Genomic DNA, 22,022 nt, shown 5'->3' on the forward strand with positions numbered 1-22,022 from the left:
AAAAATCAGTTAACCTTTCAGCTAAAAATGGAAGGAGGCTTAAATATAAACCTGAAAAAAAAAAAAAGATGGATATAGATAAATGGCTAAATAAGTTGTGCGTATTCTAATTTGATAAAGAAATTAGGAAAAAAAAAGAAAAGTAAGAATAAATGTTAAGATAATCAGCTAGTTACTCTAATTATTACTATGGGAACATTACTGAGGACCTTTGTCACCATCTATGTGTTTGTATTGTATTGTCTTTACGTTTTTGTTTTTGATAACGGAAAATATTAATGATGACTTAAGTACCATGGTCCGAACTACATGAACGGCAGCAGAAAATTATCGGCAGGTACTGTCTGAAATAAAAAAAAATAAATAAAAAAAATAAAATGAGGGGTGTACTCCCTTTTGTGAGATACTGTATGCATGTGTGTGTATATATATGTGTGTATATATATATATATGTGTGTATATATATATATGTGTGTATATATATATATATGTGTGTGTATATATATATATATATATATATATATATGTGTATATATATATATATATATATATATATATAATGTGAAAGTATAAATATTGGCTGCACTCACGGTCTTCAATAGAAAAGTTCCTTTATTCAAACATGATAATCCTTAAATCGACGTGTTGCTCTCGGCATCCCTGTGTGCGGACTGCGCATGCTCCCGTGTGGCCACGCCTCTACTGTGATGTCGTCACGCGCCACCGTTGTCATGGCGACGCGGCAATCATCTCCGTGGTTACCGCATTTATAATCCTTCATGTAGTGACCCACATGCAGTCCTAAGGCCGAAAGCATGCAAAGAGTGACTAAAACCATTAACATGTAGTAAGTTAACTTCTAATGAGTTTATATATTATAAGAACAAGTGATAAAGTAGATTTATATTGGATTAGCAAAGTGATATGATAGCCTGTAACTAGGTACATATATACATTTTTGGGTGTCTATAATACCCCAGGCAAACCTATTTTAAAGTCTCTTAATTGTACAGTATAAAAGTGCATATAGTGCACTTGGATATAAACTGTTTATACTTTTGAAGTGCCATCATTTTTTAAAGTGCACCTGATTATTTTAAAAGAAAAAAGTGCAAGAAATTCTTAAAAGTGCATATTATTTTTAAAGTGCACTATTTTATAAAGTGCATTAATTGTAAAGTGTCTAAATATTAAAGTGTCTAAAGTATTCCAAAGTGCCCAACACTTTATAAAGTGCATTAATCCAATATTTAAAATGTAGCAAGTTACAAGTTGGTATATTAGTGCATAAATTACTAAACCAGTGGACGAACTAAGTGTGCAAAATAAGTGAAACACATGCTTAACATTTGTGTTTTAAAAATACATAGATACTATGCTATATACATATACGTCTAACTTAAAATAATGTGCTAATGCCCAACATCTGAGATATAAACTTTAAACTTATTATACCAGATGGACAACCGTACCATAATTTCCAAAGGTTGCAAGGCATTGTTTGGCCACATATTCTTTTCTTAATCTTATATATAGCCCTATTTCTTAGTGTTGACAGATGTTATGCATGCTCACAAATCTACATATATCACATTAGTAAAAACAAATAACAAGCAGGTTCTATTTAAAGAAAAGAATGGTAAGATAACGTTTTGTTTAAACCCTTGGGGGCAACAGTGTCCAATATCAAAATCCATTACGTTTCTCTGTTGAGGAGCATTGTCCCACGATCACCACCCCTTCTTAGTTCTGGTATGTGATCAATTGCAACAAACTTCAATGTTGCCAAGGATGTCCTTTTTCCAAGAAGCCACCTGTTTATCGGTAGTTCCATCTCTATAGGCAGTTCTGATTTCCAGAAGCCACATTTGCAGTATGCAAATCATGTTAGTCTGAAATATCTTGTCCTACTTTTTTGTCAGTTTACATTTTGTTTGAATTAATTTTTATTGACCCTCACACCAGGTTATTACACTGTGTGTATCTTTTTCATAGAAGCAATCTGTCTAGCTAATGAGGTGTCCAGTATTTTTTATTTATTTTAAGAGAGAGACATTTATTGCAAAGAAATAAGAATAAAGCTTTAGGGTTATCAGTCCTCATTGACATGATCCTAAACTCAACTGTGTGATTTGTGAAGGAGTGGTAGAACAGAGTGTGACAATAGGTGGAGTGATTCACATGATTTGACTTAAAAGGCTCAACAAGTCTAACATTCTATTGTCACCAAGCTCATGTTAGAAGGTCCATCCACTTGCAAAGCTAGTTTGAATTAAATGTGTTTTTTAGTTTTTACAATTCTACAACCATTATCAAAGTGGGTTATTGTCTAAAGTGTTTGGGAATTCAAAGTGAGTCTCACGTTTAAGGCCAAAATAGCCCAAATGAAAAAAAAACAAAAAACCAATTCTGCTATGCTTCGAATTTGGCCATTTTGACCATAAATTTTAAATTCACGTTAAAATCCCAACAATTCTCACTTGCGTTACTCGGTGAATAACTCTGAAAGTGTTTAATCATGAAGAGCTTTCTCGAGTTAGCTTTCTGTAGTTTTCAACTACAACCTATAATTTAGGATCTGTAATTGTCACCCACTGATACTCCTTTTAACTCTGGAAAGATTAGAGGCTGAGTTGATCTACTTGAGAATAAACTGGAGGCCGAACATGTTTTAACGTTACCAAACACCGCAGATAGTGCACTACTCAGCTCCAGCTAACCTTCCAATTAAGACAATCTCTTTATGCACCATTTTAGCCTATTTCTAAATGGGTTTGTGAACTTGATGCAGACTTTCCTGATGTGCTACTTTATGCTACTCTGTATCATTTTATCTCTTAACTTGTCCAACCTATCTTCCCATTAAACCAGGCATAGATTAAAAACAATGGAATCATGAATGCCTGATGGGTTTGGGATACATTGAAAATAAATCTTGGAGTACAAACACACAAAACTGTTTGAAAACTAATTTGTGTAAAGGTCAGCCCGCTGAAAATATCACGATGATATTAAGATATATATATATATATATATTTTATATATTTGCCTGCAATTTATAATTTTTATTGCCGCAAGCTAAATTAATGCGGATTGAAATTTTTAACTTGTCGCAGTCCCGTTGCACGTTTTATTTTATCTGTTCCCTCGTCTATTATTAAGATCACACCCGAGAGCACTTATAGATTACAGAGTATTGCTGTATTTAACGTGTTGGGATGGAAAGATTCTAAATCTCTTGATGTGAAGGAAGGGATAATAGTAATTACGTATCTTGGCAGTAGAAAGTAGGGCACACCGCTTGCTTGTCCTCAGCGGGTATAATTTGAGCTTTTATCCAAGGAGCAAATCTCCTCCAGCCATATTTTACAAATCTAAAAAATTATACACCCTCATTTTACATATTATTTTTTGCAATGTGAACAACGACTAATGTATAGCAACTATATTATTAGGTTAAAATCATGTGGTAATGCACAATGTGATGCATTTTAGTGTATTTTTTCTTTTGTAGTCTCTCTGTATTTCTGTATTTTGTATGCTGGCTATTTTAAGATTACCAGTGGAGTGTGGCTGCCACACACAATATGAAATCACAGTTTGACACAGACCTTCATTCTACTGCAATGCAATGCAATGATTGACAGTTTGAGAATATTTGCTAAAAGAGATATAGACGGGCAGTTTTCATATTGGATTTTCCTTTTCATATCTCTTGTGATGCCAAAAAATAAGTATAACATCTATAAATTATAGAACGGTGTAGTTTACAAAAACAAACGAACCTGTACCTACAATTTGTTCATGGTTTGTGCCTGTTGTCTTAGCCCCTCAATAACGAACAGTGTACCTAGTATATATCACTGCCACTAGGAGTTTAAATCACTTTTGTTTCTGTTACTGCAGCCCTAGCCACACCTCCCCTCGCTGTGACTCACACAGCCCCTTGAAAAAACTGTTTCATTTTCAATCAGATGTTGACTTGTTTTAGAGGTTATTATCTCTTGCTCTGTAAATCGAACTTTAATTACACACAGGAGGCTCCTGTAGGGTCTACGACAATTAACGGAGCAGGAGATAAGAAATTCTAGATTAAACAGACTGTGCAGTACAGGAACCTAGCATATCTGTTATTTTTCAGGAAATGGTTAGGAAGGCTGTACAAGTCACGTGCAGAGCTGCATAAACAAAGTGATTTAACTCCTGAATGGCAGAGAATTGAGCAGTGAGAGTGCAGGGGCATGATCTTTACATCAAAACTGCTTCATTGAACTAAAGTTGTTTTAGTGCCTATAGAGTCTTTTTAATGTATTAACTGTAGAAGCTATTTTAAGCTAACATGATCTGCCTAGTAGAGTTAACACAGGATTCCATCCTTCAGAGGTGATAACGTCTATATCAAGTAACACATATTGGAAAGCATAAGAGAACACAATGTATCATTCTTGTTTAAATAATTTAATATTAGACAAGGGGCAGTAATATGATACTATCCATATACATGAAGAATATTTTTTAGATAATTAATATATATGTTACAGGACATAAACGCCCTTTGTGTTTCCCTTTTATTGGTTATAATTTATGGAATTTTTCTTGTTTTTCCAGTATTCATCCACAATGCACTACCATTTGTAGGTTTCGGCTTCTTGGACAATGCGATCATGATTGCTGCGGTAAGTTCCGATTTTATTTTTTAGAACATTGAGTGTTAAAGAATATGTTGACGGCACTTCTGGGAATAAACTGAATAAACAGTTGTTGCTTGTATGTATTTTACAAAAAGTACAAACATCAATTCAAAATCCACAAGACTGTTTCCACTTGCGATACAATGTGGCCTTTACGCACAATAAACTCTTGAATAGTTAGATATATAAATGGGTTTTCAGCTTTACTAAGGTGAAATCAACCATTTTTAAGAAAGTAACTCAAAGATTGTAAAGAGTTAAAGCAAAACAAAATGGCGCTGATAGTAGAAAAGTGTTAAACGAATAATGAAAAATAGAATTATAATCTGAACAAAATCCTTACTCGTCCCCGTTGCCGTCCTCGTCCTCATACCTCATACCCTGGGAATCTTTAAAAGAAAAAAAAATATGCAGGTTAAACCAAGCGTATTATAAAATGTCAATTTATTCACTGTCTGATTTATTTATGATTCCCACCCCACCCAAACATGTCACAAGTAACAGCCTCTATGGTTATGTGATTTCAACCAACTGTAGCCAGTTATTTAGAGGGTAAATTTAATTTTAATTTAAGGTCAATATAGTTGAACTATGGCTTCTTTGGCCTTAAATTGGATATTCACTTTGTATTCTGACTTTAGTAAATAATCTCGTTAGTCTTCGACTTTTGGCAACTCAGCAGTTATAGAAACATCGAATGTGACGGCAGATAAGAACCATTCGGCCCATCTAGTCTGCCCAATTTTCTAAATACTTTCATTAGTCCCTGGCCTTATCTTATAGCTAGGATGGCCTTATGCCTATCCCATGCATGCTTAAACTCCTTTACTGTGTTAACCTCTACCACTTCAGCTGGAAGGCTATTCCATGCATCAACTACCCTCAGTTGAAGTGCAAAGGAAAAGACTTCATGCAAAATAACTTGTAAAAAAATAAATAAAAATAAATTATAATAATATATACATTTGGTAGCCATTTGCTAGTACAATGTATAGAAAGTATCAGGATCTCTGTCTCATAGAATTCTGTCATATTTGTAAAGAGTTAGAAGACCGTTATCATGTAAGGATCAATACCCTAATAAACTCTAACAAGTTGTTCAGACCAAGAGTGTTGGAATCTAAAGGGATATCTGGCAATTTTCACACCAAGTTCAGTAGGATGAGTTCATCTGATGAGTACATTGTGACCTATCCAATCCATATGTTATATTATTAACACATATGTTGTATCCGCCGTGTAACTAAGCAGAAACTACCACTAAGTTGTGAGGACATTTTATTGATTAGATTTATACATCCAATTTTAATATAGGACCATTTGAACCTCTTAAATGCAAGACATTCTACTTGTATTTCACTGTTCTATGTTATGCGTTATTTTTATGTTAACAAAGATATTCCAGAAAAAAAAATCTGAGTTTTGAATTTTTTTTTTTTTTTTATTAACTCTCTCTATAATTCATGAATTTTGGTAAATCCCCAGTGTGGATAGTCATTTTCTTTCTTTCAATGATCATGTTGAAATCTGGTTATATAAAGATGGCATGCTTTATTCCAGAAAAATAAATTAAACCTCCCCGCTTGAACCAAAACAAGATTCACTTGTATGCACAGAAAACGTAATTCTATAAATTATATATTGTTGTTTTTTTGGCAAGCATATTTTGCATTCCATGTATTATTCCTAAATGGGTATTTTAGCTTCTCCCATAAGCCACTTGCTGTCCCTTTAAAGTGCGGCCCACTCGTAACAGGTGCACTTTAAGTGTCTGATGCCAGTGTATGCTGTAATTGTTACATTCTGAGTGATGTTTACAATGTGAGCCAGTAAGTGGCTGATGGTATGTAGCTACAAGCAGCTGAAGGCTGAGTGAGATCTGTCTCTTGCTATGTCTTGCATCCTTTTTTTAGCAACACAAATGACTTTCTCCACAAGGTCGTGTTAGGACGAAGGGACATAATGCCACAAATGATTAAGTAAGGCCTTTAAAACTTTCCTTCGAGATCCTGGTGTACTGTGCTCTGAAAGTGGGCTGTATGTCGGCAGAAGAAAAAATGATTTCATTTTCACTAATACAGTACCAAAATTGTTAACAAAGATTATGGCGTTGTTCTTGGCAAAGAATATTCTCACACTGTAGGACAGTCTCTGAACTTCACTTCCCGTTAGTATTGTGTGTTGGGTTCTTATTATATGTGACGTTTTCACTAAGTGTACAGGTTTTGTCCCCATGTGTGAATGATTTTTAAAACAATCCATCCTGTAATAGCCAATATGCCCCTTGCGTTCTAAATTTACTCCCAACATTCTAAATGTTCCAATGTAATAAAGTATGTTTAACTTTTCTTACATCCTTACAGATTTACATTTTTGTATAGTCTGTTAGTGATTACAGCAATTTTGCAGGATAGAGTTAGCATCTCTTGACAGAAGAGTAAAGACTTTGGAGCAATTTAAGGAGATTTCACTGCAATCTTCAAACATTTTTTAAATAAAACTCTGCAATCAATAATTATGGGAAATTCTCCCCTCTTTTCTGTTTTTCTTGCATGTTTGCAGTACAGGGGAGACACACACTTTAGACAGAACTATAAATACTAATGAATAAGTTCATGTTTGCAACAAAAATCAATAATTTAGCAGCCGTCCAGTTGCTCTTAAATTACTTCTCCCATTACTCTCGAGCAGCAGTGGAAGAACCCCAAGGGAGACCTGGTATATTTCAACAAACAGGCATTTCAGGCATTTAGACAAGCATGCTTCCACTGGGTAATGTACTGCACACTATGCGTTATACTGGATAAACACATTATAAAATACCGGGGAGTTTCCATGGGCTAAGCTGGGATCTGTTTCAAATATTTGTATTGAGTTTTTTAAATATATATACATTTAATGTGATAACCATAAACATATCGACAATACACATTGGTAATACATGAGTTTTAACAACAATGAGTCTACAAAGTTACCAACAATATAATAAAAAAAGAAAAATTAACAAATTCAAAATTCAAAAAGAAATAAAATAAAATAGAAAAATTAAAAATTGTGGGAAAAATAATGAAAAGAAACAAAACAATAAAATATTTTGTAAAAAATTTGTAAAATCATCCTTAAAAATATTTTTTTTTTAGTTATTTAATCTATCCTATTTCCAAAATGACAGAAAGTTGTTACAATATTAACAGTATATATTTACATACTTTGGTTAAATGGGTATCCTATTACTAATTTGTATTTGCTTTGGACATTTTTTTCCCCATTGTTGTCTTAATATAATAATATATTCCGAGTATGCGCGGTTATGGTTGTAGTTGCTGCAATTAAAATATGACCTAGCATTATTTTTTGGTGTTTTGGAAGGTGATTTTGAATTCTTTTAAATAGACAAAGTTCAGGGGTCAACTGGGGGATTGAATCTGTGATTGTATATATTAATTTGTGGACTGAATTCCAATATGAGCCCACCTTGGAACACGTCCACAGTATGTGACACCATGAGCCTATTTGCCCACACCCCCTCCAACATTTATCCAAATGAGTTAATTTTAATGTATTTAATCTAGAGGGGGTGAGATACATACGATGAATGATTTTGTAGTGTGACTCTAAATCAGTCTGTAATATTCAATTCTTCTTTTAAATCTTTTCCCCAAGCAAACATTGAATCAAATTTTTGGCTGTTATTTTCTATTAAAAACGAATAACTTGATTCTTGACGGTTTCCTATTCTAAGCTGGGGTCTGGCATTGAAAGCATGGCATCTGTTAAATCACAGTTTATCTAAAAGAGAACAATTTCTCCATTCATGTTAGGACGCAATTCGGGACTTTGTTCGGATTGGAATTGCATTAGAATGATTGAAACTCCAATCCTATTTGTGCTGCAGCTGCTTAGTAGATAGTTCCCTAATTCCCACGGTAGGACAATAGGTCCCCCCCCTTAATGTAATTTAGGGCCCCTCACCTGCCACCCACGGTTGGGGGCCTGGGGGGAGGACAATAGGTTCCACCTCCCTTATTGCAATTTAGGGCCCCCACCCGCCACTCAGTGGTGGGGAGCCGGGGGGAGGACAACAATAGGTACCCCCACATTTTCATTTAGTGCCTGCCGCTCAGGGGTGGGGGTCGAGGGCGGCGCAATAGGTCCCCCATTCAGTTTAATAGCCCCTGATCACGCGGCACGGTTGGGTGCTCGGGAGGGGGGACTCTAGGTTTTTTGTTTGTTCTTTTAACAGTGAGCAGCCTGTTAGTAGACATGCCCCTACTCGCAATATAGCTAAGTAATCTTTACTGGGTATTAGTACATTTGGCTGATAGACCAATTTAGGTCTTTCAGCCTTTTGGTAGATAGCTCCCTAATACCGTGGGAATTAGGGAGTTATCTACTAAGTGGCTGCAAGATGCAGCCCCAGCACGAATAGGATCGGAGTTTCATTCATTCAAATGAAATTCCGATCCGAACAAAGTCCCGAATTGTGTCCTAATATGAATGGAGAAACTGTTCTCATTCTGTTAGGACGTAATTCTGTAGTTTCTCCGGCATTCTGTCTAAGTGACAGGACGTTCCAGAATACTGACAGGAAGAATCGCGAGATCACGGATCAAAGGTAGGAATTGTGGGGAAATATCTCTGACCACAGGAAACGGAGCACACTTTGCTCCTCCTCTGGTCAGAGATGGTCAGGCGTAGGAAACCTCCATAAGACCAATAGACCAATTTGTCTTATATTTTAAAGAAAACTAGAGCAGACAGGAAGACCATATTTTAAAGCAAACTTTATCTAGAAATCTCATAAATGTCATAAAAACCTGTATTGCTCCCAGATTGTAAAACCCGATACTGTACTGGATTGCTATAGATTGGTTGGCAGAAATCCATTCACAATTTTCCTCTTTTTTTTTTTTTTTTTTTTTTTTTTATTTACAGGGAACACAAATAGAATTGTCCATCGGTGTCATTTTAGGAATTTCTACCATGGCAGGTAAGTACATTCCTTTCTCCTTTGATTTCCCTGCAAAATTCTTGAAATGTTCTTATCTTAATGAACTCCATTATCATGATAAACATTAGTCCAGTCTCATCATCTGGTGCTGATTCTGCCAATTCTAACAATATGTTTCACCAGAATAATTGCTAGAAAATGCTTGGATTTTACTACTGTACCTACTTATACTGTATTGCAGTCAAGTTGCGTACAATACCTGACAATATCGGGCTTGCTTATTAGGGGAATAATTAAACCGCTGATATACTTGTTGCACCAACCTGTGTCAAAATCAAAGGGAACCTTTCAAATATGTGGTTTAAAATATTTTTAATAATCATGAATATTCTTCCAGCAATTATTTTGTAGATCTGCTATGGGACAATTATTTAATTTTAAAACAATACAAAATCGGTTTGTATTGGTAGTTTAGGGCTCTTTCTATAACAATTTGTAACAGCTGAATGTGTACTAATCTAACTTCACTCCTTTGTAGTCTTATAGCCAGCTTTGATAATGAGGACAACGCAAATAGTGCATTGTGCTCTTATTCTATCTCTCTCTTGTTACATTGATATAGTTTAATCTCCGTTTATCTGCCCTGGGTAATAGATTAAGGGGTCTGCTCAAAAGAAGCTCATTCATTTCACCTTTGCCATTGTTTTCTAAATATAAATTTATCTGGGGATTTCCACGTCAGGAACCATTCAGATCAATAATCCTGGATTTTGATGTGTTTATTGTCTCCCTTGTGACAAGGTCTGCAGTTTAAGTATTTCATTCACCGCTGTTCTTTTTGGTGTTTCCTATAATGGTACTCGCCTGCCCCATTTCATCTTAGCTCTTTCCTTTACTTTGATCTCGACATGCTATGGCCATGGACGGTACAAATCTAATTAATCCCTGGTTGGCGCCCTGTCAGGAAAGACCTGATCTCACTGGGCCCCTGTTTTAGTCATTAAATGATGGTTAAAGGTTTCAACGAGAAACAATTAGGTAAAGGCTAAAATGTTATTTATAAGAATAGTGTTCTACTTTAGTTCATTTCATTTTAATTTATTATTAAAATATAGTTGAAGCATTAAAAAAAAAAAAAATTAACATGCAGGATTTTTAAAACCTCTCTGCAGGTAACCAGCTCTTTTTAAAATAGCTGTGTAGCAAGGGGAACGTTTTAACATGGTTATTCTAAAGTCAGAATTCAAAGTGAGTTTCAAATTTAAGACCAGAATAGCCTAATTGGAAACAGTTTGGTAACCCTGTAAATGTGTATCCGTGCAGTCTGGGGGGTTAGCTACATATTTAATTAATTAAAAATATGCAAAAAATATATAACGACGATACTTGCTGTAAATCCCCAGGCTTTACAGCATCTGCAGTGAACTCGGCACAAAACAGGAAGTGACTGGCTTCTCCCATTATTTTCAGCAGAGCATGAAAAAGGAATATACTGCTTTAGATGATCAGCTTGCCAAAAGCTTCTTTCACAGTTTGTAAGAGGAGCTGTTAGATGTTTTTCATGTATGTGACCATGGCTCAGGTTTTTTACAAAGTGTCATGTAAATGAAAGAGGGAAATGCAGAAATTAAAATAAGATCAGAATGGAATGTCAAGAAAGAACCTTGTAGTCCCTACTTTGTCGCAGTATCTCTTTTGACTGGGTTGAAATTTATAAACATAGAATGTGACAGCAGATAAGATCCATTTGGCCCATCTATTGGTCTGCCCAATTTTCTTTAAATACTTTCATTAGTCCCTGGCCTTATCTTATCGCTAGGATAGCCTTATGCCTATCCCACGCATGCTTAAACTCCCTCACCATGTTAACCTCTACCACGTCACCTGGAAGGCGATTCCATGCATCCACTACCCTCTCAGTAAAGTGATATTATTTTTAATCCTTTGCCCCTCTAATTTAAGACTGTCCTATTGTTATGGTATTTCTTCTTCTTTAAATATAGTCTCCTCCTTTACTGTGTTGATTCCCTTTATGTATTTAAATGTTTCTCCTCCAAGCTATACATGATAAGATCCTTTAAAGTGGCACTGTCATGCCGAGCTTACCTTTCTTTAATCGCTTCCTCTTCTCTCCCTCTGTCAGGATCTGTTCTTAATTTCTTCCTGTCTGTTCTAGTTTTCTTTAAAACATAAGACAAAGTAGGAACTACTTTGTCTTATGGAGGTTTCCTACGCTTGACCAGCGGAGGAACAAAGTGTGCTCCGTTTTCTGTGGTCAAAGCAATTTCCCCACAATTCAAACCTTTCCTCCGTGTTCTCGCGATGCCTCCCAAACGCCAGCAAATTCGAATTAATGAAATTCCGATCCGATCGCGGCTGCATCTTGCAGCCGCTTACTAGATAGCTCCCTAATTCCCACGGTATCAGGGACCTATCTACCAAAAGGCAGAAAGACCAAGATTGGTCATTCAGCCAACTTTACTAATACTAAGTGAAAATTACTTGGTATTAGTAATTAATCTGCCTCTACTCGCTATACCGCAAGTAGGGGCATGTCTAGTAAACAGCAGCCCATGGTGGGGCATCTTTTAACTAGCCTGTGCCCCGCGAGTGGGGACTATTCAAGTAAACGGGGGACATAGGGTCCCCCTTGACCCCCACCCCTGAGCGGTTGGTGGGTGTCCTAAATTACAATAAGGTTGGGGACCTATTGTCCTCCCCCCTGGCCCCCACACATGAGCTGCGTGTGGGGACCCTAAATAAAAATGGGGGGACACACCTATTTTCCTACCACCGGCCCCCACCGATGAGCGGCGGGTGGGGGCCTTAAATGAAAATGGGGGGGGACCTATTGTCCTCCCTCTGGCCCCCACCCCTGAGTGGTAGGTGGGGGCCCTAAATTACAATACGGCGGGGGACCTCATGTGAGCAGATGACTTTTCCCACTGGGCCTTTATCTACCCACACAAAGATGGTGGCGCCCAGTCTGGGCACAAAATAAAGATGCAAAAATAGGTAATTTATAGGCTATGGGGCATTTGGGATTAACTAGGGGGGCAATTAGATGTATTTGAGTCGGGAGGGGGCGTAACCCCCCCCCCCCCCCAAAAAACAACTGGATTCAGCAATGACAGTGCTGCTTTAACCCTCCTTGTAAGTTTAGTCCTATAATCCATGAACCAGTTTAGTAGCCCTTCTCTGAACTCTCTCAAAAGAGTGAAAATTCCAGCACAGTCAATATCAGTATTTAATGAAATAAAAATTTTTGGGTGACGGTGCTGCTTTAACCCCTTAAGGACCAAACTTCTGGAATAAAAGGGAATCATGACATGTCACACATGTCATGTGTCCTTAAGGGGTTAAAGGGACACTCCAGGCACCCAGACCACTTCTGCCCATTGGAGTGGTCTGGGTGCCAACTCGCACTACTCCGAACCATGCAAGTGTAATTATTGCAGTTTTTTTATAAACTACAATACTTACGTTGCAGGGTTAACTCCACCTCTAGTGGCTGTCTACTAGACAGCCACTAGAGGGCACTTCCTCCTTCATAGCACAGGAAACCTGTGCTAGAGCGTCACTGGACATCCTCACGCTGTGTGAGGACCTCCAGCGTCGCTCATTTCCCCATAGGAAAGCATTGAAATAATTTTTCAATGCTTTCCTATGGGGAGCGCTAATGCGCATGCGCGGCATTGCTGCACATGCGCATTAGGTCTCCTCGGCCGGTGGGTGGGATCAGTCTCGCCCACCGGCCGACGCAATGCAGAGGAGGAGCGGCGCGGAGGAGGAGACAGCGACGAGGGACATCGCCGCTGCCTCAGGTAAGTGACTGAAGGGGCTTTCACCCCTTCAGCAACTGGGGATTGGGGGGTGGGAGGGAGAGGGAACCTCCAGTGCCAGGAAAACAGATTGTTTTCCTGGCACTGGAGATTCCCTTTAAGACTTGATTTAATAAGCTTTTCAAATGATTGAACACAATTAGAAAAACTTTATAAATCATTTATCTACAAAATGTTCTGATTTCTGTCGATAAACCATTTGGAACGCAATTCTTTTTTTGTTTATTAAATTGATTCCTTTGTCCTCTGAATTATAGTTCTATTATTTTACATTTTCTTTTTCAAAAAAAGGGCTTCTCTGACCCTTTTGTCCTCTGATTTATAGTTCTATTTTTTTAAAAAAAATTTTAAAGGCTTTCTCTGACAGCATGGTATTGTAGAAATTATGTTATCAATGCAATATAAGCTATAAGAAAATACCTCTGCAGAATCTGGATCATTTCAGCACTGGCAAGAGCAATAACAGATTAAATGTAGGGGAAATTACAGAAATATGATTTAATGCTCTTTAGAAGAACACAATTAATTATTATGTACGTTAATATTACAGTCCAGGGGGCATGTGGGCTAAACCATGCAGTTTGCTGAGCGAACAAACCTAAAACATTTAGGATTAAACAGCCAAATTTAAAGAGAAGAAAACCTAACAAACAAAGCTAAACTCCTTTTCAGTAAAATTGGAACATTTTCCCATGCTTCTTCTGTCCATTATCTCAAAGTTTTTAGCGAATAAATCCCAGAGAGTTCCCAAACATTTCAGCCGTAAACCTTGAAATCGAATATCCAGCTCAAAGTTTACTCCCAGTATGATTGGCAAACCTTGACATCTCCAGAGTGGTTCATAAAGGAGCACTATAGGGTCAGGAACACAGACATATATTCCTGACTCTATAGTGTTAAAAACACCCCCCCCCCACCCACCCCCGACCCTCTTTGCCCCTCTAAATATAGCAACACCTTACCTTTATTGCAGCCTGCTGCTGCTGGCTCTGCCTCTGATCTGCCTGCTTGACTGACACCATTAGAAGTGATTAATCTCAGCCATTAGATTGGCTGAAAAAGTCAAGAAAGCAGATCGGGGCAGAGCCAGCACAAGCCAAACACAGCCCTGGCCAGTCAGCATCTCCTCATAGAAATGCATTGTGCAGCACTGCACCAGGAAGCACCTCTAGCAGCCATCTGAGGAGAGACCAGTGGAGGTATCCCTAGACTGTAATGTAAACACTGCATTTTCTCTGAAAATAGTGTTTACTGCAAAAAGCCTGAAGTGACTGATTCTGGCTTTTTGCAGTAAAAAAAGCTGTAGTTGTTCTGGTGACTATAGTTTCAGGTAAACTCGATTGTAAACCTTTAATTGTAACATTCTGGAATTTTTGTGACTATTTGCAGTAAAAGTACACTTAAGGCTTAAATAGTATCTTTTTTTTTTTTTGCAGCTGCTGCCTTAGGAAACCTTGTGTCTGACTTAGCTGGACTTGGGTAAGTAATACTTGGAACATTCTTGGAATGCAAAAACCAAATGGCACACACCACTACCACAGGGAACCGCATAATATGCATTAACTTAACTATAAATAAGATTCATACGCTGTATGAAAACGCTAAATGGCTTTTGTTAAAGACGGGGTTCACTGCTGATTTTTTTTGGGGGAATTGTATATACCTAAAATTCTTTAAAATGATCTGTACTGATGCATTATCTTTCACTTGTTCTTAACACAACTGTTTTTATTGACTTATTTTTCCCTTTTCTTTGATAAATAAAATGCTAAATAGTATTGCGATTTAGCATTTTCTTTGACAATCTTTTTCTATTCATTTATGTCCAGATAGCGCGTTTGGTTAGTGTACTATCTGCAGAATCTGATTGATTAATCTCGAATGACCGGTTCTGCTCATCATACGTCCTTTCCTTCCTTTCAAAGTAGATGCAATAAATATTATAAAAGTAAATCCTTCAGTATTATGTATGTACATGCTTATCCAAAAAAACATAACTTTAACAAGTCTGTAAAATTTTAATGAGGGGTGTATTTATTTTAGAAAAAAAATTAGGTTTGACTATAACGATGGTGGAGGTTATTTTATGAATTTATTAGTTCCACGTTTTAGTTATTCTTTCTGAATATTAAACTATACTTTTTGAACTGTACTACATGTGTTCTTTGTATGTACATTGTTTTACTACACAGTACACCTACTAAATAAAGTGCAAGCTACAAATAACATAAATAAAAATTGTACATCAGTCTGCTGGGAACATTTACTGCCAATATGTCATGTTCTGATAAGGTATTTCTCCCACTCCCTTTCAGTTTATAAGGATATCTTTGTGACCTGTGCAGCAGTTAAGTCTTTTCTCCCAGTATCTCCCCAGAAGCTAATGCCGCTTGCTAATACATCTTTACGACTTGCTGACTCGGGTACACGCTTCCGTGTGAATCATTGCATATTTTCACAATGTAAATTCCGAATATAAAATTCTCCTGGAAGAGTGGTGAATGTCAGAATAAATCTAATTTGCTCTGCAATAGAGCAGTACATTAACCAGTTAAGATTCATATGCCTTGGACTGCTACAAAAATAGATTTTGTTTAAACTAAAGTGGCTGATGATTTGAGTTGAAAGAATATCTTTTACACAACAGAAACGGGCATTCTAGAACCATAGTAATGAATGTATCAGGTTTTCTGGGTATCGTATTGTTCACATTATATACATGTATCACTTGGCAATGAGATACAGTTATTAGTAGACAAACCACTGCCTGTATCTGATGAATGTATTCTGGTACTCCTTGCGAACGGTAAAGAGTGCCCGCTGAGCAAATCTAAAAATATACACCATCATTTAATACACAAATCAAATTGTAATTCACTACAAAAGCCAAACAAGTGAGATAGATATCCCTTAGAATTTATAAGCTGATACTCTGCTCCATCCCAAAGATTCAGTAAAAAACTTGCATAGCCAGAAAAAGCCTTGCCTCCACCAAGTTCAGCCACATTTGTTTCTGCTGTTGATCCAAAAGAAGGCAAATGACCCAATTTAAAGATATTTCCAATTTTAAATAACTCAAAAAGAAAAAGAAAGGAGAGCCTAGATATAAATATGAGGCACGAATATAGGTAGACAAAAATGGGGGGTAACCCCTAAATGGTGAATTTATATGAATACAGAAAAGAAAAAAACTACCATAAAGTGTCTCAACATTTTGGTAAATATAGTCACAATGAAATGAGCATACAAAAATAACTTTTAATGGATATATTAAAATTTAAAAATAGAAAAGATAAAAACAAAACAAAAAGCACAAGGCTACACAATAATATGTCCTATAAACTAGTTGGGGTATTAAACCTCAAATAGAACCAATAGCAAGAGAAGTGTTGCTTCAAAGAAATCCTTATTGGTGTAAAGTTGAACTACTTGCTATGAACAATGTAACTGAATTCTAGATAGGAAAGTGGGATACTAGTATCCTCTAAACTCCTCCTGCAGAACAGGCTCGGTTGAATATAGATGAAATGCCTTTAGTGCACAAGGGATTAAACAGCACACCAGGTGGTTGCAAATGGTTAATAGAGAAGAGGCAGGGAATACCTGTAAGATAGGGAGGTATAGGAGACAGTTGCAAGCTAGGTTAGATATAATGGTCAGTAGAAATATAGAGACTATAGGTAATCCTGACGCTTGCTAGCAAGAGAGGTGTAAATACAAAGAGATACTTTAATAGTAAAAAGTTAAGCCACTTGCTATAAACAATGTAACTGAATTCAAGATAGGAGGGTGGAGTATTAGTATCCTCTGAACTCCTCCTGTCTACATCTCTATTTATCATTGCATCTTATCCTAGCTTGCTACTGCCTCCTATATCTCCCTATTTACAGGTATTCTCTGCCTCTTTTCTATTAACTATTGCAACCACATTGGTGTGCTGTTTAACCTCTTATGTATTAGAGGTACTTCATCTATATACAGCAGACCCTGTTCTGCATGAGGAGTTCAGAGGATACTAATACTCCACCCTCCTACTTTGCATAAGAAAGCATTGAATTCAGTACTTTTTTATGAGCTTCCATGACACACACAGCCATTATAGGTGGATTTAAACCTACAATGTAAACATACAATGTTCTAAAGAACTACTTGCAGAAACATTGAAGTAGGGTTTGATACAGTGAGCCTTTAGCTCATCAGTCGTAAGTAATATTTATTGTGCCTGTTTGCTTTTTGTGTTGAAGAAAAATTAGATTTTTCAAATATAACTTTTGGCATATATTTCTGTAATTGAATTCAATAAAGGTTACTTTTTCCATGTACTGTGCTGTACAGTTCTGCATTGTACTGTGTGTAACTCTGTACTCTTTGCCGATATATCTATATATGTATGAAATATTTTACTCTGCATGAATGATATGGTTCTGTCTTTTTCTCCCCCAGCCTTGCAGGTTATGTTGAGGCAATATCCTCAAGATTAGGTTTACCGATCCCAGACCTGACTCCTAAACAGGCTGACATGTGGCAGACACGAGTCAGTGCGCACCTGGTATGTCAATTTCCTATAAATACTATTTAAAAAGCATAATGACATAATGCCCGGAATTTAAGTGCTTTAGGAATTTGGCCATCAGGCCAGGTTTTCATGTCCTCCCAGAAAATAGTGTATGTTCAGTTTATTCTTTCCATTCAGTTGATTGCATATCATTTCCATCACGGCTACCGTGTAGCACGTTTGCTGTCAATCCTGTTTTTCCTGCGATATTTCACAATGTCTAGAGTGTAAGAGAGTTAGCCATCACTGGATTAGAATCTCAGGATCTCCCTTCAAAAAAAAAATAAAAAATTCTTGTTTATGCATTTATGGCATTTATGGCATCAGTGGTGTCATTAAGGTGCTAAATGCATAGATTTGAATTTTTTTTGCTGAGTTTTGTGTCTAAACATAACAGTGTGCTTCCTAAAGTTAAGAATCTCTGCAAGAATTTAAGGAATCCCCATATTCAAGATATAGTGATTGGACTGCATTATGGGATCTTTTTTAGCAGTGCATACATGGCAGGGATGCCTAGCAGTTGGCATTCCAGCTGTTGTTGGATCGCTGGCTATGAATTATGGGAGTTATAGTTAAGAAGAGCTGATTAGTCCTATTAGTTTATCATTTTGTCCAGAAGTCGCCCAAAGCGTCTAGGCCAGCTGGGTTCTTCATGGAGGGCGGCTAAATTAGTGGGTGTTGCAGTCTGTAAGCTGAAAGATTTGATAGAAGCCGCATTATAAAAAGGATTGTGTACGCTATTCTGGCTCAGTAAATTGTCAGATGGAAAGGAAAAATATTTCATGTCGTCTCAGAATGTTCCTGAACTGGAGTATAAATAATTAACTTGAGATCTTCCTCGCTAAAATGAAATGTTCTTTTTCTGTATATAGGATCTGCATAGATAGAGGATACGGTGACATACGGTTTTATTGCACAGTGTAACTATTTACTGTGCAATATGGGATTTGAAAACAAGATGTGTCCATCGAAATGACAGGGAGATCATGTACTAAATTGGCATATTAACAGAACAGTAAATAGATTTGATTTTACAGTCGCTCCATATTAATCATACATCAACTAATGTCAATCAGGTAGTAGTCGGCTTAATATTTAGAATTTCCCATTTAAAATCCCATGTGTTTGTGATCAGAAATGCTATGATTTAGAAATGTATACTCTTATATTTGTTGTGTGTCTGATAATGAATTCATAATACCTGCTAGGCTCATCAAATTTTTACAATTAAAAAAACTGCTGTCTTATCACTGTTAAATGTCAACAATCAAATGTCGTGATTACCTCATCGCCCCCCACCAAAGACGGCATCTGATCATCTTGCAAGATTTTTTATGTAGAATCCAAGTGAGATTACTAAGACAAATGATAATGTATATCAAGGGGTTAGAGACAGAGCATAGGTATCTGGGCGTTTCAGAATATAGACTCACTGGGTATGATGTCTGCCTATTATTGGCAGCAGCCATCTTAAAAGGACACTCCAGACCCCTAAAGCATATTAGCTTGCTTTTTGTGTGAAGTGTGTGTCCTCTTTTACAAAAAAACACAGATTTCAATAGAAATGGGCACCTTTATAAATTAACCTTGTTACGGCCCCTGGCTGTCAATCAAACAACTGGTCATGTTACTTCCTGGTTTGGTTAGCTCAGTGGAGCTAAACTCGAGGCAGAAAATATTGGTGTTTTATAAAAAAAAAAAATATGTAAAAATTATGTAAATCAGCCACTTCTATTTCCATGAACCTCGACTAATATCTCGCATTTTAAATATATTTTAAAGTCAGATTTTCTCTTTTTCTCTTTCATTTCAACAGGGTAAAGCAATAGGAGTGGCCATTGGCTGTATTTTAGGTATGTTCCCCCTGCTTCTCTTCTCGTGGGATGATGAAGAAAAAACAAAAGTTGAAAAGAAAAACTGACCTTTTGTAGCCTAAGGAAACCATACCTCAATCCATTATGCAGCCGCCATATTTACATTCAGCAGAGGACTTCCACACGGAACAAACCGCATCGAGCATGCTGAGGACTCATTATCTGATCATGTGACTGTTAACCCTGGCTTCCATTTTACTTTTTATGTGTACATGAAGAGTAAAACTTTTCTACAACCAGTTAACAGATTTTTTTCTTTGGAGTGTTCAGGGTCAAGCGTTTATCTAGTTAGTATCTTCCAAAGCAGGAAATAATTTTGGGTGTTTTCATTAACAAGTGAAAATTATTGTGATCCACCAATAAACTGGAGTCATGCCTCTCTGGCCTGTCCGATCTGAACTCTTTAACCTCCAAATTCATTAAGCTCTGAGTTTTAGTAAGTAGTAATTCTCGGATGTAATTCACACATCTCGTGTTAACTGTTAGGACAAGCAATTGATAAATATGTTAAGTCTCCACTAAATTTGAAGGGATATTCTCCATTCAATTAACAAGGAACCAGTGAAAATGTTCTGCTTCCCTGCACCCCCTTTCTTCAGCTCAGTTACCCCTGAAATGACTTAAGTGAATAAGCAGGAGTTTATTTTGGGGTTTGTCTTGTGACAAGAGAGTAAAAGCCCAGAAAGTTTTGCGAATGATGATTTAATGTTCTGCTAATGGCATTGTATTGCATTTGTGTTTGGGAGGTTTATTCACTAAATTAATACATTTGACAAATGTACACAAACACTAGACATTTTAGGCCAAAAAGCTGAAATGGAAACAAATCTGTGTTGGAGAATTTTTCATCTCAAAAATGTTGATCTAAAAATTCCAAATTCTCCCCAAATAGTTTTTTTTTTTAACTATACGTGCATGATTGCAAATCTTATTTAAATCACTTAAACACAGAAGGTCTAACAAACTACGCTAATTTCCCCTCTTTCCCAACCGACTCACAATCTATACATCGGGGTGAAAGAAATCACAAGGGCAGCATTCAGGTTTCAGGAAACATATCCTGGTTGGCAATGATGTGATTTTTCGTTTAACCCCAAGCTTCCATAAACTTTGTCTATACTCTTTGTAGATACTCTGTTTGCTTTTTAATTTTCAGAACCCTCTTGTCATTTTGAATTCTGAGAATATTTCACAATATATATATATATATATATATATATATATATAATTTTTTTTCCCCAGTGACTTTTAAAAATATTGCTGGGAAAAGTACATTTATTTCAAAACATAAAAATAATAAAAAATAAAGTACAAATGTGTTCGTTTTATGAGAACACTGTAAAGTCACGTGTAAGTCCATATTTAATACAATGTTGTAGTGCACTAGTAAGTAACTTAAACAGACTGCATGTTTGGCGGAACTACCAAGCCAAAGGGCATCATGGGAATTGTCTATAATTACAGATTCAGGTTGGCGTGATGTCAGGCCCAAATATAGTGTTAGTGATATGAATCCCCAATATTTCATATTGTACAAAATGAAGTAAATTGAAGTTTGAAGCAATGGTATTCCACTTGGGTGCTTACGGCTAATGAACTGTTTTTGTTATTTGTTTTTTCCTTACAAAATATGTAATTACAATCTATTAATGTTGCTTGGCTTCTGCATTCTGTTTACAGAATTTATTTTTTTGTGTTTTACTGTATTGGCTTTTGGACAGATAAATGCTGTAAACCAATTAATATCTGAGGCTTCATTAAATACAGTCTCAAATGAACAAATGTACAAGAAGCGCACATTTTTTTTCATTTTTTTTTTGTCGCCCAGAATTAGTAAATTGTTATATCAACAGCCTTGTTAGTTGAATGAATTTTTATTAAAAATGTACATATCAACAGTCTGCATTGTGTGACATTGTAAGTCTTTTTTAACTTTTATCCTACATCTTTCACGGTAAAAGTTCTGCAGTGCCTTAAAGGGACACTATAGCCACCAAAACAGCTTTAGCTTAATGAAGCAGTGTTGATGGATAGAACATGCCCCTGCAGTCTCACTGTCCAATTCCCTGCCATTTAGGAGTTAAATCACTTTGTTTATGCTCCCTAGTC

At 36.5% G+C, this 22,022-nt stretch overlaps 1 protein-coding gene across 2 annotated transcripts in view; it reads left to right on the forward strand.

The window, feature by feature from the left end:
• TMEM65 (transmembrane protein 65) overlaps nt 1–21,106 on the forward strand; it is a 61,083-nt gene extending 39,977 nt beyond the window's left edge. For both annotated transcript variants that reach the window (XM_063451085.1, XM_063451086.1), the window contains 5 exons: nt 4,609–4,676; nt 9,627–9,681; nt 14,921–14,963; nt 17,928–18,033; nt 19,856–21,106. In XM_063451085.1, the coding sequence (XP_063307155.1) occupies nt 4,609–4,676; nt 9,627–9,681; nt 14,921–14,963; nt 17,928–18,033; nt 19,856–19,960 (377 nt within the window). In that variant the 3' untranslated portion in view covers nt 19,961–21,106. The remainder of the gene's footprint in view (nt 1–4,608; nt 4,677–9,626; nt 9,682–14,920; nt 14,964–17,927; nt 18,034–19,855) is intronic.
• The last annotated feature ends 916 nt before the right edge of the window (nt 21,107–22,022 follow it).

This window comes from Pelobates fuscus, chromosome 4 (assembly GCF_036172605.1).
Source record: "Pelobates fuscus isolate aPelFus1 chromosome 4, aPelFus1.pri, whole genome shotgun sequence".
NCBI classification, from domain to species: Eukaryota; Metazoa; Chordata; class Amphibia; order Anura; family Pelobatidae; genus Pelobates; species Pelobates fuscus.